We start from the raw sequence: 27,977 nt of genomic DNA on the forward strand, positions 1-27,977 counted from the left end.
CTAGCTGTTGACAGATAGAAGAATATGAAAAATATACTTTTAAAATACAAATTATATGATAAAGTGAAATAGATAATATTTGGAAGTTAGCTGCTAACATTTAAAGGACAATACATTCTGTTAAAATGACCCGAAAATTAATACATCAGTGAGGAGAAATGTGGTCGGTAAGTTTGAAAAGTGAAACACAGAGATTCTATTTATCTTTTCTAGAAAAACTAGAAATAGAAGAAAATTATATAAATTGCACTTTCTTCCTTATCTAAACTTTATATAACTTCTTTTTTCAGTACTTAACAAAAAAACTTATATATAAAATATTGACTTACTGCTCAATAAGTTATGAGTAAAGAATAAAACATCATCTATAATTATTAAAACCAATCTTCATTCCCAGCAAAATAAAATATACATGTGGGACCAAAATTGCTTCACTGTTCCCTCTATTAATGAAAAACAAAAGAGCTTTCTTTTTTTTTTTTTAAGTTTATTTATTTTTGAGAGAGAGACGGAGTGTGAGTGGGGGAGGCACAGAGAGAGACAGACAGACAGACAGACAGACAGAAAGACAGACTCTCAAGCAGGCTCCAAGCTCTGAGCTGTCAGCACAGAGCCCAACGCAGGGCTCGAACTCACGGACTGCAAGATCATGATCTGAGATGAAGTCAGACGCTTAACCAACTGAGCCACCCAGGCATCTCTATAGCTTTCTTTCTTTTTTTTTTTAAAGAAAAATCAGCTTGCAAATAACAGTAAGCTACTTTTTTACCTCTTGCTCTAATGAAAATATTGGTTGAAACTAGAAAGTTACTTAGCTAGGAAATTTGAATTATTTTTCTTATAGATTATGTGCAAATGAGTAAAACAGAAAACACAAATATTGTATTTTCCTAGTAACACTCATATAACAAAATGCTAACTATAAACCAAGCACAGTACTACCATCTATGGAATGAGGATACAAACACAATATAAAAAATTAAAAACATATAAGACAAACTTTTCTCAAGTCTGCATACTACTTAGAAAAACAAGTAAACAATGACTTACAAAAACACTGATGTCTATCACCATGGAGGTACCAACACTGCCTGAAGCTAGGAGAAATATTACAAAACATTTTCAGGCTGAAATTTCCAGAGATGAGATCTGGAAAATGACTTGGGGAGTTCAGAGGTACAGCAATGTCCAGGGAAGTAAACGTAGCTCAAATGGGTAAAAAGCTCGGTTTGAATGAACGAGTGGCTGGGCCTGAGGTAAAAAGGTACAATATTATGAATGTCCTGGCCATAAAATAAAAGAATAATCAAAAGAGGGGCACCTGAGTGGCTCAGTCAGCTAAACATCCAACTCTTGATTTTAGCTCAGGTCATGATCTCAGGATTCCTGGGTTTGAGCCCTGCTTGGGGCTCTGGCCTGACAGCACAGAGCCTGCTCGTGATTCTCTCTCCCCCTTTCTCTCTGCCCCTCCCCTGTTCGCTCTCTCTCTCTCTCTCTCTCTCTCTCAAATAAATAAATAAATAAGAAAAGAATAATTAAAAGAAAGAGAGGCTGATCTGTTGGGAAACTATTAGAATAGCCTAGGCTAAAATACAGACACAACTGGATATTACTGTGGCTTTGAAATGGATAAGACTTGACCACTGATTATAGCTAAGATTCAACAAGATATGAGAGCATACAGGTTTGGAGTAGAAGAATGAGGTAGTTCACATTTGAATTCTGGTTCTAGCACCTGTAGGCATAACCTTTAACATGGTACTTAGGCCTATATTCTTGGTCTACTCACCTGAAAAATGAATATAATAGTATATACTTTATAAAATGCTTAGGATGAAACATAAAAATTTAGGCAAAGTTCCTAGCAATATTTCTGGCATAAATAAACTATTAATTATTAGTTATATATATTATGGACTATTATTATATATTTATTAATAGATTATTATACATTATAATTTATTAATACATTTATTGTATTAACTATTATATACTTTTAACGTAATGCTTGGAGTTTAACTGACAAAGAAAATTTTAGTGTCATTAACTAAAATGTGGAAATACAGAAAAAGAGAAGTAAAGATGTGAGGGAATATGAGAAACAAGATAGAATGTGAAACAAGAAAAATTATTTTAGGGCACAGCATAAAAGGCATTGTAAGTCTTACTAAGTAGTTTTTAATTTATTTCTCACTTTGTATGCAATGAAAGATTTATGAAATGGTAATAAAATTACTGAACGTTCTTAGGAAGAAAATTATGTCTTTGCTTCCCTTCTTATAAAGGAAATATAAAGGTAGATTACAAATGGAGACATTGTACAGAGGGTATAGAAATTGTAGACAGGTTATTCATTCATTCATTCATTCAGCAAACATTTAATAAGAAGTTATTCCATTTCAGCTAACCTGTAACTTCCAACAGCAAAAGAAGAGAGGAATCGTGTGGGCCTAATGGGTATTATCAACAAGTAAGATGGGGATGAAGGGAGAAGAGTTTTAAACAACAAAGTCACTGAATTCAGTTTTTTGAATGAATTAATATGAACAGTAGTGGCCTTGTACACAACGTTTAACAGGAAACCAAAAAACACGTTAAAATTGTTTATTAACATAAATACACAATAAAATGTTTATATACTTCTTTAAATCCTAAAAATACAGATTATTATTCTTATAAAATCAGTAGATGAGCCCACAGAGAAAAAGCAAGATAAAAGGTATAGATAAAATTATTTGCAATTAAGAGAAAAGCAAATATTTGCATCCATATTCTATGGTATATAAAAATGGACCTTGAGAGAAAAGGTGTGCCTTGTTAATAGTATATTAGAAGGATTTTAATATGGTTATGAAATACTTACAGAAAATACTTATGCTGATGCTTTCCTACACCTGTTCTAGGCATTTCTAATATATAATTAACTTGTCCACCATCACTAACTAGTGTTTGTGCATTATCTGAGCAATGAAAAAGTATGTATCCAAATTGGCATTTAGTATAATTTTGCTTTTTAACACATCCATAAAAATCAGAATAAAACCAAATACATGCTTAGAGTTTCTTAGAGTAACCTCTAATTTTCTAGAGTATACTAAATAAATGGTTGGCGTTTCAGAATAGGAGGAATACGCTCCATTTTAAATCTACCTTTTAGTGTTCACCCTAGGCCTGCCATTTGAAGCAAGTAAGAATTCCTTAACATTTGTATGATAGTATAAGGGCCATTTTTACTGTTAAATTAAATTATGATATCTAACATCACTTTTTAAACAACCAAAGAGTACCAGGTCCTCATAACACAAAATCTCATGCTTGAAAAGGGGGCTAAGGATTACATCGCATGAAATTAAAGAGAAATATTATACACTTAAAATAAAATAATGGCTTCTACCTAGTCGCAAATAGATAAGTGTTGTACTTGTAAATTTAAAATCATTCAGTAGTTTTTAAAATTCCATGAGATACATTAGTGACACATTAATGATACATTAGTGATACATTAGTGATACATTCGTGCTAATGAAAAGAAAGCATGCAAGTGACACACTTCATTGCTAAAAACATGTAACTAGAGGTGGAAATATTCTATATCATCAGGCCTAGAACCTTAAATAACACTACCAAATGCCAGAAGTTGGCATGAAGATTAAGTTTAAGTTAAGATAGGTGGAAAGTAGAAGTTTGTGCCAATAAAAAATAGGAAAGGAGATCTTGAGGAAACAAGGTACAAAAGTAAGCCAAGCAAAGTTCCTCAACACTCAAAAGTTCAGTGACTATGTCTCCAGCAGTTTCATGAGGCTTAGCCCACAGACATCTATTGGAAAAGGCATCTGGGGCACCTGGGTGGCTCAGTCTGTTGGATATGTGATTCTTGACTTCGGCTCAGGTCATGATCTCATGATTCATGAGATTCAGCTTCGTGTCTGGCTCTGTGCTGACAGCACGGAGCCTGCTTGGGACTCTCTCTCTCTGCCCCTCCTCTGCCCTTCACCTGTTCATGCAGTAGCACACACACGCATGTGTTCTCTTTCATTCTCTCTCTCTCTCTCTCTCTCTCTCTCTCTCTCTCTCCCCCCTTCCCTCCCTCTCTCAAGTAAATAAACTTTAAAGAAAAGGCATCTAACAGAAGGAAGTAGTAAGCTGCACCTTCTACTAACCCACAATCAAGGTCATTCTGAAATTACCTGACTTAATGTTGGGTCTAACTACTTTTCATGTACTCAGTTCTTGCCCTTTTGATTCCTTTTATGAGGATAGATAAAAAGAGCTCAGAATGATGAAGTAGATAAAAGATGATGAAATAGATAAAAGAGTTATGAGTATTTGAAGTTAGAGGAAAACTTTGACCAGAAAAACAAAACATTTCAAAATAATTAGTAGAGAAAGAAGACAAACTAGCTAAAATATTGTAGAAGCTATGAAATAAAGGTTCTTTTTAATCATTCAATTTAAACAGGTAGCTCCACATAGTTTAAAAAGCCTTTCTTGGTTTTCTTAATGTGTTTAAAGTTATCTAAAAAACGTTATTCTGAAAAAAATATTAAAAAAAATTTTTAATGTTTATTTATTTTTGAGACAGAGAAAGAGTGTGAGGGGGTAAGGGGCAGACAGAGGGAGACACAGAATCTGAAGCAGGCTCCAGGCTCCGAGCTGTCAGCACAGAGCCCAACACGGGGCTTGAACTCACAAAGCATGAGATCATGACCTGAGCTGAAGTTGGATACCCAACTGACTGAGCCAGCCAGGTGCCCCACTGAAGAAAATATTTAATCAAAGTAAAACCTCATACCTATACCATATACTAAATATCTACATCTAATTATATAATTATTCATTTAATGACCTCTCTTTGGGATATTTAAGTCTCAGGTTGGCCTTTATAATCATGTATACTAAGAAAATACAAGTTTTGACTTTTTTGTGTCAAAATAATTAACAGAAATAAGATTTACATGTCAAGCGATTTTCATTTATCTGCAGTTTTAGATTATTCAGGTCAATGTTCCCAGTTTGAGAGTATTAAACTTCTTACACTTATTTCAAGAAACGCTCAAGTTCATTTGGTTATAAACTTTCAGCTCCTATAAACACCTGTAATATGTGAGAAGGATTTGAAATTAAAAAATCTCCCATCATACTCAAAAGAAAGAAGAGTTCATTCATATTCCTTTTTACTACCCTCTAGGCTCAGAGGATAGTTGTGTCATAATCCAGTATATTTATTGAAATATTATATGCTTCTGTAACAGTTATGGGCAGATATCCACAATCTATCACAAAGAAAAACATAAGTTGTATTCATAAGAAACAAAGGTAAAAATAGAACTGTCACTATGTTGACAGACTCTTTTTTTTCCAAAATTGGAAAATAATAAGAGTTTCTTTATCACTATAAAAATAAAAACATATGTAGGAAGAAAAATAAATCAGCAGTGTTTATTATTCAAAAGCCTATGAAAAGAACAACAAAATGAACTAAAAAACATAATTTAATAAATATTAGACTTTGCCAAAACCAATTATGAATGCAATGATAAATAATCTTATTGATAATACCAACTATTTCCATTAAACATCCTGCAAAAAATTAACCAAAAACAGTAAAAGCTAGATGAAGAAAACTCTTGATCATACATGACTGCAACTTTTAAAATGCTTACATTTCATGATTTGGAGAGGATTTTTTGTTCTTATAATACATCTTTTTATGAATACTCAAAACAAGTACACATAAATATTTTAAAACATTTTAGGGATTGACAGCATTATAGTTCAGTTGTCTCACATTGAGAACAAGGTATAATGAAAGCATGCAACTAATGATAAAACACGTAACACTGAAATTTATAAAGTGAACTCAGCTCCAAAGGGCCTACCCAGATCCTTCCGACAGAATTAGTCTTTTTCTCCCTGTTTCTATCATTCAAACTCTTCATAACACTATTATAGCACCCACACGATGTATAGAAATTTAAGTCCTAACACAGGATTTTGCATATAGTTAAGTACTCAATAATAGTATGTGAATTCAGGGGTAATCCCTCATTGGAAATTCAGTGTGTTAAGTGTTGAGCCATTGTAGTATACTAAGCCATCCTATTCAATGAAGCATTCACTTATTTTCATTTACTAAAATTCATGAGTCAGATTGGAGATTATATAACAAAAATAATACTGTTCCAAAAGTCTAAACTATACATTCTTCTTAACATACTTAAGCCTACTGGTGTTATCAACTGTAATAGTAAGAATAATAGTAACAATTGCAATAATAGCATTCTAGAGTTAACATTTGCCAGAAACACATATTATATCCTATGTAAAGTATCTCATTTAAGCCTCACAATAAATTAAATTAGTCACACTATTTTTAGGTGAAGAAACTGAGACAATAAGAGGTTAAATAATTATCCAAGATACAGTGGCATTGCCTGGATATGGACCCAAGTAGTAGGATTCCAAAGCCCAAGCTCTTTACAATATTACACACTTCCATAGTTACAAAGACTGATAGATGATAGATAAATGATAGATAGATCACACACACATACACACATACAAACATACATAGATGAAAGGAAAGAAAGAAGGATGGAAGTAAATGGCAGGCAGCCTTAGAGCAAATTTGCATCAGAGAATCTTCCTGGACATCCATGAGAAACAAAGTAATTTTAATAAACCATTTTTAAAGTGTTTTGGTTTATTTCAAGCTTTTAATTTCCATTTAGTTAACATAGTTAACATAGAAAGTAATAGTACTTTCAGAAGTAGAATAAAGCGATTCATCACTTACATATGATACCGAGTGCTCATCCCAACAAATGCCCTCCCTAACACCCACCACCCATTTAGCCCATCCCCCACCCAGCTCCCCTCCAGTAACCCTCAGTTTGTTCTCTATAGTTAAGAGTCTTTATTATGGTCTGCCTCTCTATTTCCTTTTTTATCCCTATGTACGTCTGTTCCATTTCTTAAATTTCACATATGAGTGAAATCATATGGTATTTGTGTCTTTCTCTGATTTATCTCACTTATCATAGTTCTCTCTAGCTCCATCCATGTTGTTACAAATGGCAAGATTTCATCCTCTTTTTGAAATTTTTTAATGTTTATTTATTTTTGAGAGAGAGAACGAGGGAGGAAGGGGCAGAGAGAAAGGGAGACACAGAACCAAAGCAGGCTCCAGGCTCTGAGCTGTCAGCACAGAGCCCGACGCGGGGCTCAAACTCACAAATCCCAAGATCATGACCTGAGCCGAAGTCGGGCGCTTAACCAGCTGAGCCATCCAGGTCTTCCAAGATGTCATTATATTGATGACTGAGTAATATTCCATTGTGCATACACACCACCTCTTCTTTATCCACTCATCAGTCAATGGACGTTTGGGTTCTTTCCCTACCTTCACTATTGTTGATAATGCTTCTGTAAACATCAGGGTGCATGTGTCCCTTTGAATCAGTATTTTTGTATCCTCTGGGTAAATACCTAGTAGTGTAATTGCTGGATTGTAGCGTAGTTCTATTTTTAACTTTTTGAGGCAACTCCACACTGTTCTCCAGAGTGGCTGCACCAGTTTGCATTCCCATCAGCAGTGCAAGAGGGTTCCCCTTCATCCACATCCTCACCAACACCTGTCGTTTCTCGTGTTGTTAATGTCGGCCATTCTGACCAGTATTAATAAAACCACTTTGAAGAGTTAATTATAATAAAAGAATAGCTATAAATGTGCCATAGGCTAAGAGCAATCTGAGGAAAATCTACAAGTGCATTTATATAATATTGGCAACAATGTTAAATTGACTTTAGTAGACTGAATTTAAAAAATAATATCTGAATCTGCAGTACTCTAAAGCCTTACCATTCAAACATAAATCTACTTCCTTCTTTCTCTTAATGTCATCAGAACTTTGAATTTTAATAAATGCATCTACTAATGAAAAATGAACTTTTTCAATAAGGTGAATAGAGAAATAGCAATAAATTTACACTTCCCATTTTTTTATAAATTGATTTTAGCCATGGCTGCATTAAAAATAATTCACCAGATGTGACATATTGTTGATTTAGTTTGATAGCTAATGTGGCCCTAAAAAATAAAAATGACTTTCATATATTACATCACCATAGAGAAGTCATAGACAGCAAAATATTATCTTGCCAACTTTAAGAAACAAGGAAACTATAAGGAATTATTTACAGCTTCATAAACTATCAAAGAATGTGCAATAGTGAATAAGATAGGCATTTATCTTTCATTCCCTTTAATTTTCCATTGCATTGTGCCTCAGCTTGCCAGATGTGTAATGTCAGTAACGAAAATTAACACAGAATAACTGAACTTACTCTTAAACCTAGCACAGAAGTATCATCCCCAAAGGGGAACATACTTGTAAAAGCACTTAGGCCTACTGGAGTGATAAAACTTGCCATTCTAATTTAAAATATTTTGTAGCTAATATAGTTATTCAAATGCTCCTTTTGCCTATGTTGGCAAAAAACTAATACTTTGGTAATCCTCATGACATTGCATGGGCCAATGAATTCTTCGAAATGCACCCAAAACACAAGCAACAAAAAAATAAATATATAAACTGGACTTCATCAAAATTGAAAACTTTTGTGTTCCAGAGGACAGTATAAAGAAAGTACAAAGACAACCCGCTGAATGGAAAAACATATTTGCAAATCATGTATCTGATAAGGGCTTCATATCTAGAATATACAAAAAACCTTTATAATTCAATGACAACATCAAACAACCCAAATAAAAAAGGGCAAAGGACTTGAACAGACATTTCTTCAAAGCTACAGAAATGGCCTATAAGCACATGAAAAGACACAGGATTTTGAACAAGTATTTGTACACCTATGTTCATCCCAGCATTCAGCACAATACCAAAGGGTGGAAGCAACTCAGGGGTCCATCAGTGGATGAAGGGATAAACAAAATGCATGTATGCGCACAATAGAGTATCCTTAGGCCTTGAGGAGAGAGGATATTGTGACACATGCGACAACATGGAATACTGTGGATGCCACGTGTTTCAAACTACCTACAGCACTCAAATCCATAGTGACAAAAAGTAAAATGGTGCCAAAAGCTGGGGTGAGGGTAATGCAGAATTATTATTTAATAATTATAGAGTTTGCATTTTGCAAGATGAAAAAAGTTCTGGAGTTGGATGGTAATGACTCTCTTAAAACAATATAAATGCACTTATTGCCTCTGTGCTACAAACACAAAAATAGTAAAATGGTAAATTTTATGTTATGTATATTTTACCACAATTTAAAAAATAAATTGTTCTTAAATGGGCAAAGGACTGGAATAGAAATTTTCCAGAGAAAATCTACAATGACTATCAACCACATGAAAAGATACTTAACATCACTAGTCATTAAGGAAATGCAAATCAAAACTATAAAGGGATATCATTTCATACCTACTAGAAGGATCAAATTTTTTTTTTAAATATGGAAAATAACAAGTGTTGACATGGATGTGGAGAAATTGGAATCTTTGACATTTCTGGTGAAAATACAGAATGATGCAGCCACTATGGAAAACAACTTGAACAATTGGGCACTTTTACAAAAAGTTAAACATAGAATTACCACATGTCCCCACAATTCCTCTCCTGGTTTATACACAAAAGAACTGAAAACCAGTATTCAACAAAGACTCGGCAATAAGGTTCACAGCAGCATTATTCGCAATATGCAAGCAGTGTTAAAACTTCTAGAGAGTCTTCATCTTTCCACAGCCAATAATGGAGGCTTTTCTGTGGGTGCTTTATGGGCAATCTCCATTAGAAATAATGGATTAAAAATGTAAGGGACAAGGACCAATCTAGATATAAAAAAGGATTACTATGGGGGCACCTGGGTGGCTTAGTCGGTTGAGCATCCAACTTCGGCTCAGGTCATGATCTCAGCATTCCCGAGTTTGAGCTCTGTGGTGGCAGCTCAGAGCCTGGAGTCTGTTTCAGATTCTGTGTCTCCCTCTCTGTCTCTGCCCCTCCTCCACTCATATTTTAATAAAAAAAGGATTACTATAAAATTATAATTTAAAAGGAAACTTAAAAGAACACTTAAAAATTCTCTGGCATGGGGTGCCTGGGTGGCTCAGTCAGTTGAGCATCCAACTTAGGCTCAGGTCATGATCTCATGGCTCATGGGTTCGAGCCCCACCCCGGGGTCCATGTGACAGCTCAGAGCCTAGAGCCTGCTTGGAATTCTGTGCCTCCTTCTCTCTCTGCCCCTCCCCTTCTTGCTGTCTCTCTCTCACTCTCAAAAATAAACATTAATTTTTTTTTTAATTCTCTGCAAAATAAGAGGAAAAAGCAGCAGGATAGAGGGGAAGATAGAGAAAAGTAGAGTTTAGTAAACAAAAAAAAAACATGATGAGAATAGCACTTAAAATGCTCCTTTAACGTCCTTCAAGTCCTATTACATGACCTCTATTACATGTGATCTCATTCGATCTTTATCATCTGCCTTTTGCATACGAAAAAAAGGAGGCACGAAGGTTAAGTGGCCACGGCCAGACACGTAAACAGTGGCAGAGAGGGATTTCAGCCCAGGATTGATTGCAAACACAAAAATCTTACCTGATGTAAGGCATACACAAAACCTTTAATTGTTTCTTATTTCTAAAGTCTAAACAATAATTTACTATTATTAAAAAAACAATCAGGGACGCCTGGGTGACTCAGTTGGTTAAGCATCCAACTTCGGCTCCGGTCACGATCTTGTGGTTCTTGAGTTCGAGCCCTACATTGGGCTCTGTGCTGACAGCTCAGAGCCTGAAGCCTGCTTCAGGTTCTGTGTCTCCCTCTCTCTGTGCCCCTCCCCCACTCACACTCTGTCTCTGTCTCTCTCTCTTTCTCTCTCCCAAACATAAATAAATATTTAAAAAATAAAAATAGATATAGAAAACAATCAGCAGTGATTGTGAATAGTGAGATTATAGGTGATTTTTAATGTATCTGCATTTGCTAAATTTCCTATAATAAACATGTATTCATTTTGAAATAAGAAAAATACTTTTTAAAATAAGTATACCACAAAACTGTTATAGCTCACATCGTCTCTAATTAATAAATACTACTTTCCAAAAATATTTAAGCTTCATGGGAAAAATTTTCCTTAATAAAATGTATTTTCCACAATAAGATAGCATTTTCCACAAGAGGTTCATCTTTCTCAACTTTCATTTCTGTCGTACAAATACACAGGTAAGGGAAAAACTACTTACCTGTGCACTGTCCTCCGTTAGTCGGATCTCCGTAATAACCTGGCATGCAATCTTGACACTGGTTTCCTGTGGTGAGATTTTTACACTGTTCGCACACGTTATTATTGACGCAAGTGCTATGTCCATTACACTGGCAAGCTAAAGAAAAGAGTAAAAATATTACAAATATCTGCATCACAATAGCAAGTATAATAGCTATCAAGACAAAGAATTTATTTTACAAATTTGAATGATAGCAAAGTCCAAAGGACATTTCCCAAGTTTTATTTTTATTATGTATAACATATGTGGCTCAAATATTAAAGCAGGACAATTTATATGGTAAATTCTTTGTTAAAATTTTGTCCAATGCTCTATAATATGTAGGGGCAAGCAATAGAGTAAAACATAAAAGTTATAGCCAAAAAGAATACTTTTTAACTATTCCTTAAAGATTCATGTATTATGTGTATTAAGTTATATAAGCACAAGACTGAATAATATAGCTTTGATAAAGAATATTGAAAATGCATCTTATTATATTTACACATAACAACAAAGGATCAATAAATACAGAAAACTTTGAGACTATATACGTCCTTACTTGAAAAAAATACGTGTAGAATTATCAAAAAATAGCACTTTTAAATTAATTTACACAAATGTTTCTCTTCTTTGGATAAGAAAAGCTTCAAGGCTTACTAAAAATTCTATTTGTGAACTAAAAAGAATCACATTTAAAGCCTGACTCTTTATGTCTTCATAATATAAAATTTAATAGGTTTTGATATTAATTTTACAACAGAATCCAAAAATTTCAGATGAGAGATCAAGTTCATATATGAAAGCTCACACCTTTAGTGCTTATTTGGGGCATAATGACTTGGTTTGGTAACTGCTTGCCCAAACACCATCATCACTGCCACCCTCATAATCATCTTCATCATTATTACAACTAAGATAACCTTTATTTGAGGTTTCCCTTACTTTGACCAGGGAAGCCAATGTTCAGTCAACCAATCGTTTGTGGCTAGCATCTATTCTAGTTGGTCAGTGCACATACTAGACCTGTTTTAAAATATATAAATACCACCCCATTGCCACATAGTATAGCAGGTGGTTTACATGAATTATATCATTTAATCCTCACAACGATTCTATGTGGAAAGCACTACAGCAGAGGACCATTTCTAAGATAAGCAAGCCTGGGTAAAGCAACCACCCAAAGTCACGCAGATAATTAATGCCAGAAACAAACACACAATCAGGAAGTATGAATCAAAAGACCAGACATTAAATACCACCTCTTGTGTGTAGAAAATTTGAAAGTGAGAGGGAAATCCTGAGAGACTAGCATAAGGTTATCAACAAGTGTTAACCTCAAAGGATAAAGAAATGCACTGGCAAAAACAGTGAAAACCAAATACCTATACCTTACAGAAATTTTCAGAAGCATAACTCTACTATAACACAGGATAGAAATAACACAAAGTCATCACGGGAAAATGCTAAATAATCATCATCCTCTTTATAAAATTGAGGAAAGGATAAGTTTTCACATTTTCTATTACATTATGAAACAATGACAAGGAAATTTAGGAAAAAAAGTTCATGATAATTTAAGTGCAATCAAAACACAAAACATTATGTTTAGAATGCTCAAAATTTTGTTTTAAAATGTATAAATATGCCTATGGAAAAATTAATTGTGGTTATTTTAATTTAATAAGATTTTTCTGCATCATCAATTTTCTATAATAAATTCCTACTACTTCTATAATAAGAAACAATGTTAAGAACTTTAACTTTTTAACATTTGTTTTAAAAGATAAGTTGTGGGGCGCCTGGGTGGCGCAGTCGGTTAAGCGTCCGACTTCAGCTCAGGTCACGATCTCGCGGTCCGTGAGTTCGAGCCCCGCGTCAGGCTCTGGGCCGATGGCTCGGAGCCTGGAGCCTGTTTCCGATTCTGTGTCTCCCTCTCTCTCTGCCCCTCCCCCGTTCATGCTCTGTCTCTCTCGGTCCCAAAAATTAAAAAAAAAAAAAAAAAAAAAAAAAAAAGATAAGTTGTTTCATAGAAAGTTTATTATGTGACACTACTAATTAATTCACTCAGGTAAAAACAAAATTTATTGAGTGCCTACTACATGCAAAGCATTACCTAAAAAAGTTAAAATGAGAAATGGGTTACTATAAGTATTTTATGAATCTCCTGGCTGCATTTTTTCGTGAGAAAAACAAATGCTTTAACTTCTGAATAAGATGTTTAAATTCAGCAATCACATCTAACATCACCCCTTCAGATTACCACTAAGATAATAAGGAAACTTGACAGCAATGACAGGAATTTGGGTATTGTGACAATGACACAAATAAAACCAGGAAGTAGTAAACTACAATACCTCTGGAAATTAAAAGGGGACCCCTGGTGTAATGCTAGTCACTGTCCCTTCTTGAAAATGAGCATTTCAGAAGGCAGTTCTGGGGCAATCATGAAGCATATTAGTGGCATGATGCCATACAACTGGTAGAAAGTGTGATACAGGAAAATCTAATGTTTTAGGTAATGAATACACCCCCCCCAGAAAGCTGGTTCAATTTAGACCTAACTGCTGGCAAAATTTCCAAGAGAAGGGACGGGGAAGGAACGGTCATTGTTACAGCTTATACTAGCACAGTAGCAATGGCAAAAGAGAAAGCATGTTATGGAAAGCAGAATCCAGGCACAATGGCTGTATCAAACATAGACAAGAAAAGGATACACAATAAGCCTATGATTATGTTTGATTCCCACTAGCATCAGGGTGCTGGAACAGTGAGTAATATAAGCTTACATCTAACAGTTCTTCCAGGATACATTGTTACTTGAAAGGTTCTAATAACAACCTGCTTGTGGAACATGAATAAAACTAAAGAGAAGCTATCCACACTGTTTTGTCTAAATTTTAAAACAAACCCAGATGGTTCTGTATCTATTGATAAGCAAACACACACAAAAAAATGAAAATAAAACATTATGGAAAAGTCAGCATTTGATATGCAAATAAAGTACATAGTTTTGAAAAATATGTGCTATAAAACAGATGTAAAACATTTAAAATATCTGCTTGACATTCTCAATAAAATTCAAAAGATATATACACAGAAAATCAAGGCTAAAATTTACTGACACATTTTTTAACACATATCCTATCTTAAACCAAAAGGGATTATCAGATGCTAGAAATAAAGCTGAGATTCAAACAAGATCCAAAGAAAGAATTTTGAGGTAGCAACTGAATTTCACTATACATAGAATAGACAAGCAAGAATAAGGAGGCATGGGCTTGAAAACCCAGCATGGCCAGGTGATACAATCTTGCATCCTCAAGGAAGAGAGCGAAACTGAACCATGGGTCATGATTTTGCAGTTCGTGGGTTCGAGCCTTTCAACAGGCTCTGTGCTGACAGCTCAGAGCCTGGAGTCTGCTTTGCATTCTGTGTCTCCCTCTCTCTGGCCCTCCCCCAGCTCACAAAAATAATAAACTTTAAAAAAAAGAATGATAAACTTTTTCAAAAAAGAAAAAAGAAAAGAAAAACCTTGAAGGGGTGCCTGGGTGGCTCAGTCAGTCGAGCATCCGACTTTTGGCTCAGGTCACGATCATGGTTCGTGGTATCGAGCTGTGGCATTGTACTGACAGCACGGAGCCTGCTTGGGATTCTCGCACCCTCTCTCTCTGCTCCTCCTCCACTCACTCACAGTTAAATACATGTTCTCTCTCCCTCTCTCTCCCTCTCTCTCTCCTAAAATAAATGAATAAACTTAAAAAAAAAAGAAAATCAGGAAGGAAGAGGTGATATACCACTGACAAAGGGTAGGAAAGAAGAATTATAAGGGAACATTATAAACAACTGTATGCCAGTCAATTAGAAAACCTAGATAAAATGGACAACTTTTTGGAATGATACTAACAACAAGACTGACTTAAGAAGAAGTAGAAAATATGCATAAACTCTAACAATGAACAGAATGAGTGAGGTACAGGCTTGTAGTCACAGAATGAATAAGTCACAAGGATGAAAGGTGCAGCATAGAGAATACATTCAATGGTGCTGTATGACAGCCAATGGCAGCTACACTCCTGGGAAACACAGCATAACGTACAGAGTTGTTGAGTCACTATACTGTGCACCTGAAGCTACTGCAACATTTTATGTCAACTACACTCCAATAAAAACAAACAAACAAACAAACAAACAAGTCAGCAATCAACAAAGTACCAGCAAAATATAGCTCACGATCAGCTGGCTTCACTCGTGAATTCTACCAAATGGTTAAAGAATAATCAATATTAATTATTCAAGAATATTTCCACAATAGAGAAGCAAAGAAAAAACGTCTTGTTTCTATGAGACGACTACTAACCCAATACAAAGACCAAAGTAATCACAAAAAAGATGACAGTCCAACAGCACTTATGTTTATAGGTGTAAAATCCTTAAGACACAGTAGCAAAATGAGTCCACTAGCATATAAAAAGGATTATTTATCATGACCAAACAGAACTTATCCCAGGATTGGGATAAACCCGTTTCTTTGAACAACTAGGAAACAATCAAATATACACCATACTAATGGAGAAAGAGGAGAAAAAAACCAACATGATCATCTCAATACATGGAAAATACTCAACAAACTAGGAAAAGAAAGGAATTGCATCAAACTGTAAAGAACATATATGAAACATACATAGCTAACATCATATTTAATGGTGAAAGACTGAAAGCTTTCCTTTTAAGATCAGGAACAAGACAAAAATGCCCTCTCTTGTCACTTCTATTCAACATTCTCCTGGAGGTTCTGGAAAGGGCAATTAGGCAGAAAAAGAAACAAAAGGCATTTAGATTTTAAGAAAATGTTTACAACTAACTAAATTTGCAGGTGACATGATCTTACATATAGCAAACTAAGAGGGATCCACACAAAAAATATTTGAGCTAATAAACAAATTCAGCAATATTGTAGAATAAAAGATCAATTATAGGGAAATCAGCTTCATTGTATTTTTATACACTTACAATGAACAACCCAAAAATAAAATTAAGAAAACAATTCTACTGACAATAGCACTAGGAAGAATAAAGTACTTAGGAGTATACTTAAATACAAAAATAGAGGACTTGTACTTTGAAAACTACAAAACATTGTTGAAAGAAATTAATGGAAAGACTTCTATTCACAGATTATTAGGCTTAATATTAAGATAGCAAATCATCCAATTGATTTCCAAACTAAATGCAGCATCTATCAAATTCCAAACACATTTTTTTTTTGGAAGAGACAAGAAGATCCTAAAATTTGTAGGAGTTACAACAAATACCAACTAGCCAAAATGATCTTGGGAAAAAAAAAAAGAACCAAGTTAGAGGACCGCTTACTCTTCCCAATTTCAAGACGTACTACAGAGTTACAGCAATCAAACCAGTGTAGTATTAGCATAAAGAGAGACACAGCAATAAAGAAAATAGAATTAGGTCCACAAACAATCCCATACATCTATAATTTACTGATTTTCAACAAGGGTGACAAGACCATTAAATGTAGAAAGAACAGTCTTTTCAACCAATGATGTTGGGATAACTTGATAACAACATGCAAAAGATAAAATTTGGACTTGTACCTCATAACATATACAAAAATTAACTCTAGGGGCACCTGGGTGGCTCAGTCTGTTAAGCGTCTGATTGTCAGTTTCAGTTCAGTTCATGATCTCACGGTACATGAGATAAAACACTGCATCAGGCTCTGTGCTGATGGTACAGAGCTTGCTTGGGATTTTCTTTCTCCCTCACTCTCTGTCCCTCCCCCGCTTGTGCTCACTCGCTCTCTCTCTCAAAATAAATAAATAAATATTTTTTTTTAATTAACTCAAAACAGATCAACGATCTGAGTGTAAGAGCTAAAATGATAAAAATGTTATAAGAAAATATGTGTAAATCTTCATGATTTTGAATTAGACAAGAGTTCTTTACATATGAGACCAAAAGCAGGAGTAACCAATAGAAAAAAAGCAGATATATTGGATACCACCAAAATAAGAAACCTTTGTCCCTTAAAAAACACCATCAAGAAAGTGAAGAGACAGGGGCGCCTGGGTGGCTCAGTCCGTTAAGCTCTGGCTTCAGCTCAGGTCATGATCTCACAGTTCATGAGTTAGAGCCCCACAATTGGCTCTGTGCTGACAGTTCAGAGTCTAGAGCCCCTTCGGGTTCTACATCTCCCTCTCTCTCTATGCTTCCCCCATTCATGCTCTGTCTCTCCCTCCTTCAAAAATAAATAAATATTTTTTAAAAAAATTTTAAGTGAAGAGACATTCTACAGAATAGGAGAAAATATTTAAGGATCATATCTCCAATAACCCTGAACACATAAATAACTCTAAAAATACTATTATTTAAGATATCACCTCATGCCAGTCAGAGTGGCTAAAATGAACAAATCAGGAGACTATAGGTCCTGGAGAGGATGTGGAGAAATGGAAACCCTCTTGCACTGTTGGTGGGAGTGCAAACTGGTGCAGCCACTCTGGAAAACAGTGTGGAGGTTCCTTAAAATATTAAAAATAGATCTACCCTATGACCCAGCAATAACACTGCTAGGAATTTACCCAAGGGATACAGGAGTGCTGATGCATAGGGGCACTTGTACCCCAATGTTTACAGCAGTGCTTTCAACAATAGCCCAAATATGGAAAGAGCCTAAATGCCCATCAACTGATGAATGGATAAAGAAATTGTGGTTTATATACACAATGGAATACTACTTGGCAATGAGAAAGAATGAAACATGGCCTTTTGTAGCAATGTGGATGGAAGTGGAGAGTGTTATGCTAAGTGAAATAAGTCATACAAAGAAAGACAAAAACCATATGTTTTCACTCTTATGTGGATCCTAAGAAACTTAACAGAAGACCATGGGGGAGGGGAAGGGGGAAAAAATGTTACAGAGAGGGAAGGAGGCAAACCATTAGAGACTCTTAAAACCGATAATAAACTGAGGGTTGATGGGGGGTGGGAGGGAGGGGAAAGTGGGTGATGGGCATTGAAGAGGGCACCTGTTGGAATGAGTACTGGGTGTTGTAGGGAAACTAATTTGGCAATAAATTTCATATTAAAAAAAAAATAACATGGGCAAAGTATTTGGGTAGATAGTTTCCAAAGAAGATAAATGAATGCTAATGAGCAAATGAAAAGAGCATCATTAGTCATAAGGGAAATGCAAATCAAACCCACAATGAGGGGCTTGGTTGGTCAAGTTTTCAGACTCTTGATTTCAGCTCAGGTCATGATCTCATGGTTCTGAGTTCGAGCCCTGCATTGGGTTCTGCAGTGACAGTGCCGAGACTGCTTGGGATCTTCTCTCTCTGCCCTTGCCACACTCACACTCTATCTCTATCTCTATCAAAAAATAAACAAACTTTGGGGCACTTGGGTGGCTCAGTCGGTTAAGCGGCCGACTTCGGCTCAGGTCGTGATTTCGCGGTCCGTGAGTTCGAGCCCCGCGTCGGGCTCTGTGCTGACAGCTCAGAGCCTGGAGCCTGTTTCAGATTCTGTGTCTCCCTCTCTCTGACCCTCCCCTGTTCATGCTCTGTCTCTCCCTGTCTCGAAAATAAATAAAACATTTAAAAAAAAAATAAAAATAAACAAACTTAAAAAACACAATGAGCTAACACTTAATATCCACTAGGATAGTAATAATCAAAATAATGGACAAAAACCAGTGTTGGTGAGGGTAAAATAATTAGAACCCACAAATATTGCTAGTGGTAATGTAAAAATCTGGTGCAGTATCTCTAGAAAACAGCCTGGCAGTTCCTCAAAAGTTTAAATACAGATTTATCATATGACTAAACATTCCACTCCCACATATATACCAAAAAAAATTAAAACATGCCTATATGAAAATATTCACATCAGCATTATTCATAACAGCAGAAGATTGGAAATAAGCCAAAGATCCATCAACTGATGAATGCACAACGTGTGGTATCCATAACTGAGTATTATTCAGCCATAAATAGAAGCAAAGGACTAACAATATATGCTACCATATGAATGAACCTTAAAAACATTATGCTAAGTCAGAGAAGCCAGTCTCAAGCGCCCAAGGATTGTATGACTGCATTTAAGTATCCAGAATAGACAAATTCATAGAGAAATAAAGTGTATTAGTGGTTTTTGGGTGCTGGGGGAAGGAAGAATAGGAAGAAACTATTAAAGGGTATGGGGTTTTGTTTTGGGGCAAATTATTCTGGAACTATATGATGATGATAGATACACACCTACTGATTATACTACAAACCATTTAACATGAAGGATTTTATGCCATATGAGTCATATTTTAAGAAACAAACAAACAAACATACAGGGGCATCTGAGTGGTTCAGCTGGCTAAGCATCTGACTTCAGCTCAGGTCATGATCTCACAGTTCATGAGTTCAAGCCCTGCATCGGGCTCTGTGCTAACAAACAACTCAGAGCCTGCAGCCTGCTTCAGATTCTGTATCTCCCTCGGTATCTCCCCCCACCTCTCATGCTTTGTCTCCCTCTGTCTCTCAAAAATTAATAAATGTTTAAAAAAATTTTTAAAGAAACAAACATACATAAAAGTTAGAACTAATTAGATGAGATGAAAAATAACTGACATAAATTCTTCTCATGTCTGTATGTGCAAACTTCATAACATTACTTTATCCTTGCTCTCATCAAAAAAGTGGGATTTTCCCAACCTTTGATCATCCATTGGCATCAAGACTTCCTTAAAACAACAGAATGTAGAAGTGATGGTATACAAATTCTAAGCTTAGGCCTCAAGAGACATACAAACTCTGCACTCTCCTTCTTAGAATTCTAAGAATACCACGTACAGAAGCAGTCTACAAAACTGGAAGATGACAGGACAGCAGAGACAGTCATTCATAGCTGATGACCCCTAGAGCAACCAGCCAGCTCAGACTCCTAGCGATGTGAGGGAAACATTTTGAAAACATCCAAAACAAATCAGGTGGTCAGATAACTGTAGTCACATTAAACACACACACATACACACACATACACAAACACACGCACAAACACACATACACAACCAGAAGAGACTTACAGAAGAACTGCGTAGCAGAATTCAACAAGAAAATAAGATGCAAAACCATGAATAAAATGGTTTAATTTTATTTAATACTGTGAGCTTGGGGTATTATGTTAAATAATAATAAATAATTAAAACATAAGCTGAACAGAAAAATGGAAACATCTAAACAAAGAATTAGTGAATTGAAACACAGGTCAAAGGAGACACAAGAATATAAAATACAGAGAACACATTAAGAAAAATTATGGACATAGTGAAAAAGCCTAACATAAGTAAAGCAAACTCCTGGAAATAGAAGACAGAGTGACACAATGGGACAGGTGGCAATATTTGAAGAGATAATGGCTGAAAACTTTACAAAAACGATGGAAAAAAATCAAGCTAGGAATAAGTAACCCATATAATTCGCAATCACAATGAAAAATAAAATTGATACTTAGATACATCATATTAAAATTACTGACATTCAAAAACTAAGAAAAAAATCTATTTTAAAAAGCCAGAGATAGGGAAAAAAACACACTGCTTTCAAAAGGGAAACAATAAGACTAATAGAAGAATTCTTAAGAGAAACAGTGGAAGCCAGAAGAAAAGGAAATTATACTTTCAAATTATTGAAAAAAAAATCTGTCAACTTAGAATGTTATTTCCAATAAAAATATCCTTCAGATATAAAGACATGCAATTACACAATAAAAACGTTTTCAGGCATATGAAAACCAACATATTTTATAGCCACAATTGAGAAACATAGTATTTATAAATGTTAAATAAAGTTCATCCAGCTAAAGAAATATTATAGCAGAAGTCAAGTCAGATCTATAGGAAAAAAAGATGAGAGAAAATGAACACTACATGGGTAAGTAAAAGAATTTTTTTCTTATCATGATTTCTTTATAAGAAAATCATCTGTTTAAAGCCAAAAATAATGTATTGTGTGGTTAATAACATACATAGAAGTAAAATATATGGCAATAATTACACAAAGGACAGGAAAAGAGCAAATGGAATTACACTATTGTAATATTCTTACCTTATACATGAAGTAGTATAATATTGATTCAAGGTAGACTGTGATAAGATAAAGATGACTATTACAATCACTACAGCAGTCACTAAAAAAAACACAAAAGAAGTATAGCTAAAAATCCAATAAAAGTGATAAAAGTGGACTTTAAAAACACTCAATTAATCCAAAAAAAGGCAAAGGGAAGAACAACAGAAGAAAAAATAAAGTAAATTTTAAAAACAAATACCATGACGGTAAGACTTAAACTCAATTACACCAGTATTATATTAAATATAAATGGACTAAATACTCTGATAAAAGGCAGAGATCTTCAGTCTACATTTTTAAAAAAACAAAAGAGCAAGCAAGACCTATATGTTGTTTATCAGAGATTCATTACTGTAAATAAAAACAGATAGAAGACTTCCACTTCTGCCCATCAAGCATTAACCATTCTAGGAATTGACCTCCAGTTGTAAACAACAAGAAAATGAAACAATATATGAAACAACTACTTTCAAATAACAGGCAGCTCAGGAATGGCATCTGAGCCTATGAGTCTATGACTCCCCTGGCTTGCTACCTGGAGGCAGTTTTAAGGATGGAGCCCAGGGAAGCAAACACAAACAAAGCCCAGAGAGCTCATTTGGTGGAGAAAACAGAGGTCAAACTTTGGGGAGGCCATGTAAGAATTTGGGTGACAAAATATGAGAGAAAAGAGAGATACACACATCAATCTACTGAGGGGTTTCTTAAATTTTTGCCTGAATAATGACAGAACACAGAGTATGAAATTCCATGAAGCTAGAGAAAGAATAACCAGAAAACAATAAGTCAAACAATGCCAGTAGTTCATGTAGGACTGGACTAGTTTGTATTCCAAACAGTTAGAGTGGAGAGACCTTATGATACAAAGAGCACTCTACAGAGACCACAGAAAGGCACTTAGTAGTGGAAATAAATTAACACTGAATTTGGGGTTGCTATATACAGGACCTTACAAATACCTTAAAGACAATTTTTGAACTGATCGTACAGATCTTAAATAACATAATTGCACGCCAGAATAAAGTATAACACACTAAAAGAAATACAACAAAATCAAATAATAAAACTGTAAAAATTCAGTGTCTAGAATACCACGAAAAATTACCAAGCTGAGACATCTGTTCCATAGTCAGAAAAAAAAATTAATACAACAAACAAACAAGAAAACATCGCACACCATAGAATGAGCAGAGAATGATTTTTAGAACAGCTATTAAGAGTATGCTTTACGTGCTCAAGAATATAGAGGAAAACATGAACATAAAAAAGGAGAGAAATGGAAAATATAAAAATGACAAACACAATTTTAAAAGATGGAAAATAAAATATGCAAAATAAAAAATAAATTCAATGAAAAAAAATCTTTCAACAATTGGTGCTGGGACCACTGGATAGACACATGCTAAAGAATTAAGTTGGATCCCTATCTCCTATCTCATACCACACACAAAAATTAACTCAAAGTGGGTCAAAAACCTAAATGTAATAACTAAAACTATTAAATTCTTAGAAGAAAATCTTTGAGACCTTATATAATGCATGGTTTCCCAGATATGACACCAAAGGCAAAAAAAAGAAACAAAATAGAGAGTACATGATCAAAATTTAAAATTTTTGTACAACAAAGGACACTCTCAAGGAAGTGAAAGGACAACTGACAGAGTAGAAAATATATCTGCAAATCAATCTTTGATAAGGGGCTTGTATTCACGGTATATAAAGAACTCTTACAGTTCAATAATAAAAAGATAAATAGCCCAATTAAACAATGAGCAGAGAATATTATACACATTTCTCAGAAGAAGAAACAGAAGTGGCCAATAGGCACATGAAAAGATGTTCAAGAGCATATCACACTAAGTAACTGCATATCAAAACTGCAATGAGATACCACTTCACACACACCAGGATCATCATAATTAAAATGACACGAAATAACCAGTGTCGGCAAAGATATGGAGTAAATGGAATTCCTCATCCACTGTTGTGGGAATGTAAAATAATGTAGCAGCTTCAAAACAGTCTGGAAGTTCCTCAAAAGGTTAGTTGTAGTCACTGTTCAACCCAAAGTAGTTGAATCTAGTAAAGATATTCCATTCCCAAAGTAATGAAAATAGGTTCACACATAAATTTTTACATTAACATTCATAGAAGCATTATTCAAAAATCCCCTAATTGTAAACACACAAATGTCCATCAAGTGATAATTAGATAAACAAAATTTTACCAAATATTATGTGGTAATACAAAGAAATAAAGTACCGCTACAAGCTGTAACATGGATAAACCTTCAAAACATTTCACATTATGGAATGGGAAAGAAGCCAGTCACAAAAGACTACAACTGTATGGCTCAATTTATTTAAACTGTCCAGAATAGGCACATTCAAAGAGATATAAAAAGTAGTGGTTGCTTACAACTGACAAGAGTAGATGGGGTTTAACAGTCAGTGACTGCTAATAAGTAATAAGCTTTCTTTTGAAGATGACAAAATTCCTTTTAAATTGATTTGTGGTGATGACTGAGTAACTCTGTGAATATACTAAAAAACCACTGAGTTACACTCTTTAAATGGATAAACTGTATGGTATGCTGGATAATCTTAGGTATCAGTGAAGCTAGGTTACAGAACCCAGTATTTAATCACACTAATGGCTCCCTCTTGAGTGTGGTAGAGACCTGTACATATGATGGAACAGTCATGAATTTAATCTGATTAGGTTATGTTACGTGGCACAGGTGACTTCAAGAAAGGAAAATCATCCTGGATAATCCCAATCAGAAGATCCCTTAAAAGGAATTGGCCTCTACTTGAAGAGATTCAAAGTGAGAGATACCATTTGAGCTTGTGAGACTCTACATTGCTAGTTTGGGAAAGGGAGGGGGACATGTGGGAAAGAATGTGAGCATTCATTAGAAGCTGAAGTGGTTACTAGCCACTGAAAGAACTGGCACGTTAGTTATACAACTGCGAAGAACTGAATTTCAAGAAGAACCTGAATGAGGTTGGAAGCAAATTCTTCTCTATGGCTTCCAAAAAAAGACTCAGCCTGACCCACACCTTGATTTCAGCCTTCGAGACCTCAAGCAGAGAAGCCAGCCAGGCCATGTCCAGCACCTGACATATAGAAGTGTGAGCTACAACAGGATATTGTTTAAGCCTCTATCTATGTTTGTGGTAATTTGTTATGCTGCAATACAAACCTAATACACTCTCCCAAAAAAATGCAATGAGAGAAAAAAGAACAAACTGAGAGTGAGGCAGCTGCTTCTGTCAAAGTAGAAAGTGGTAACCTACAGTATCTGAAAATTAAAAGAAGAGCCTTGTCATACATTGCTGAACTTTCATCTATTTGAAAGTCTGTTATTAGGTGGAAATGTTAAGGAATGTTATGTCCTCTTGATGAATTCAACTTTTTATCTTTATGAAATGATCCTTATTCTAGGTAATACTTTTTGCTTTAAAATATATTTGTATCCAGGGTGCCTGGGTGGCTCAGTCAGTTAAGTCTCCAACTTCAGCTCAGGTCATGATCTCACCGTCTAAGAGTTCAGGTCCCACATCAGGCTCTGGGCTGACAGCTCAGAGCCTAGAGCCTGCTTCGGATTCTGCCTGCCTGCCTCTCTCTCTCTCTCTCTCTCTCTCTCTCTCTCTCTCTCTGCCCCTTCCCAGCTCGTGCTCTTCCTTTCTCTCTCAAAAACAGAATAAAAACATAAAAAAAAATGTTTTTAACCTATTTTTCTGATATTGTAGCCAACTCAGCTTTCTCTTGATTTATGTTAGCATACTATTTCTATTTCCATTCTTTAACTTTTAAAATAACTGTGTCTTTGTATTTTAAATACAAAGTGAAACAACATAGCATATAGTTGGGTCTTGCTTTTTTAGCTAATATGAAAATCCTAGCCTTTTTATTGAAGTAATTGGATCATTTATATTTAGCATGATTACTGAAATGACTGAGGTTAAATCTATCATTTTTCCATTAGTTAACTATTTGTCCTACCTATTATGCATACCTCTTTTTCCTTGTTTTGCTTTCTTTTGGATTATTTCATCTACTTTCTTGGCTTACTGGCTATGATTCTCTGTGTCATTTTAGTAGTTGTTTGAGGGTTTCAAATATACATCTACAAATTATCACAGTCTATATTCAAGCAATATACCACTTCACATATCATATAAAAATTCTACAACAGGATACGTCCATTATTCTTCCGTTGGCCTTTAAGCTATTACAATCATAATTTTCCTCTACATAAAAATTAAACTCCTAATACACTGTTGTCATTTTTGCCTTAAAATTTTAATTGCCTTTTTTAGATATGGAAATTTTAAGAAAAAAAAGTCTTTACCCATATTATTACCACGTCCTTTGTTCCTCATTCCTTTGTGTAAATCAGACTTATATCTGGAAGTTATCCTTCTGGCTGAAGGACTTGATTTAACATTTCTTATACACCAAGTTCATTGGTAATAAATTCTTATAATTTTTGTAATTTTGAAATAATTTTTATTTTACCCTCATTTTTGAAAGATATAATCATTAAGTAAACAATTCTAAGTTTTTTCTTTTGCTATTTTAAAGACGTTCCACTTCTCTTGCTCCACTGTTTTTTGTTTGTTTGTTCTTCTGATGAAAAATATGATATCAGACTTACTTTGTTCCTTTCCTCTGTCCATACTGAATCATATTTCTCTGGGCTGCTTTAATCTTTTTATCACTGGTTTAAGCAGTTTTATTATTATGGTTATTGGTATAGATTTACCCACATTTTCTGTGTTTAACATTTATTGACATTCTTGCCTCTTTGGATTTAGTTTTTATCAAATTTGGAAAAATTATGGCCATTATTTCTTGTGATTTTTCTAAGCCCTCTCTCTCTCCCCTCCTTCAGAGGATCCAATTATTGGGCCTAATATGACAACAATATTAGGCCTCTTAATCCAGGGCTCATTGATGTGCTGTTCATTTTATTTCAGTTATTCTTCCTTCTGTGCTTCATTTTGGGTACTTCCTCTTGCTTGTCTTTGCATATACCAATCTTAACTTTCACACATCTAATCTGGTATCAATCGCATTCATTTTTCATCTCAGTATTTTTTATCTCTATAAATTCTACGTTTTTGTTTTTGTTTTCTGTGACTCTAACATGCGCAAAATTTCAGTTTTTAGAGGTGCTTGGGTGGCTCATTCGATTAAGCATCTGACTTTGCTTTCGGCACAGGTCACAAACTCACATTTTGTGGGTTTGTGACCTGCATCAGGCTCTGCACTGACTGTGCAAGGCCTACTTGGAATTCTCCCTCTCCTCTCTCTCTGGCCCTCCCCTGCTCATGTGCAATCTCTCTCTCTCTCTCTCTCTCAAATAAACAAACTTTAAAAATTTTAGTTTTTAATATATGAAATATCTTTATAATCATTGTTTCAATATCCTTGTCTACTCTTAGCATATATTTAACTTCTATGTTGGTTTCAATTGAGTGATTTTTCTTCCTCATTGTGAGTCAAGGTTCTCCTGATTCTCTGCATACATGCATATTGGAAGCCTGACATTGTGAATTTTAAGTATTACATTTTGGGTGCTGGAAACTTTTTGTATTCCTAAAATATTCTTCAGCTTTGTTCTGGAATTTGGCTAAATTAATTGAAAACAGTTTGATCCTCCTGGCTATGTTACACAGGACCATAGCAAGATTTAGTCTTGTGCTAATTTTGCCGTATTAAGTTAAGCAAAATCCTTCTAAGTACTCTACCTGATGCCCAGTGATTAATGCCCAAGCAATTCCCTGCCCTGTGTGTGATTTGGTGACTGTTCCATTCAAGTAATTCTTTCTGCAGACTCAAGTAGTTTTCTACAGTGTCGCACTTATTTTTTAGCTTGATATTCAGGGAGTATCCTTCTGCAGTTTTCCACAGTTCTCCCTCCCTCTCTCTCTTTCTCTTTCTCTCTCTCTCTCTGCAGGTCTCTCTTCTTTGGTTCTCTTCCCAGGAAATCTATCCACCGTGGCCTTCCCTCCCCACATTCCCAGCCCCATTTCTCCAACTCACGGTAACCACCAAACTCTACCTGTGTCCCCTGACTGCACTGCTTCATGCAAACTTTCTTCAGGCACTAACCAAGGATAAGTGGGGCTCACCTGATGTGTTTTCTCTCTGAGGGATCACTGGCTTTTGCTGCTTGTCCAGAATCTTCATAAGTGTTCTTCATCCATTTTGTCCCATTTCTTAATTGTTTCAGGTGGGGGCAGTTAAATTGAGTCATCTTTAGAGTAACCAATCTTCCCACTTTGCTAAGGACTGTCCTGGTATTAGTACTGAAAGTCCCATATCTTAGGAAAGCCCTCAGTCCTGGATACATATCAGAACTGCTGGTCACCCTACTCACTGTTACTCCATTTCTGCTTGATGATAAAGTTTCTTTTTTATTTTAAAACCATATTTAAAAAACGACTTGACACTTAAAGAAAAAGTCACAGTAGCTTATAACATATTTAAAAGTGATAAGGCTCTTACACTACTGAGAAGTAGACTATCATTCAAATGAATACTGT

General features: G+C 35.0%; 1 protein-coding gene across 6 annotated transcripts in view; it reads right to left on the reverse strand.

Moving 5' to 3' along the window:
* Nucleotides 1-27,977, reverse strand: part of ATRNL1 (attractin like 1) — a 774,559-nt gene that overhangs the window by 551,666 nt on the left and 194,916 nt on the right. For 5 of the 6 annotated variants that reach the window (XM_078434862.2, XM_078434859.2, XM_078434864.2 and 2 more), the window contains one exon: nt 11,261-11,398. In XM_078434862.2, coding sequence (XP_078290988.2) covers nt 11,261-11,398 — 138 coding nt within the window. The remainder of the gene's footprint in view (nt 1-11,260; nt 11,399-27,977) is intronic. The other variant, XM_078434861.2, reaches the window with a different exon arrangement.

This window comes from Panthera onca, chromosome D2, assembly GCF_046562875.1.
Source record: "Panthera onca isolate mPanOnc1 chromosome D2, mPanOnc1 haplotype 2, whole genome shotgun sequence".
Classification (NCBI taxonomy): Eukaryota; Metazoa; Chordata; class Mammalia; order Carnivora; family Felidae; genus Panthera; species Panthera onca.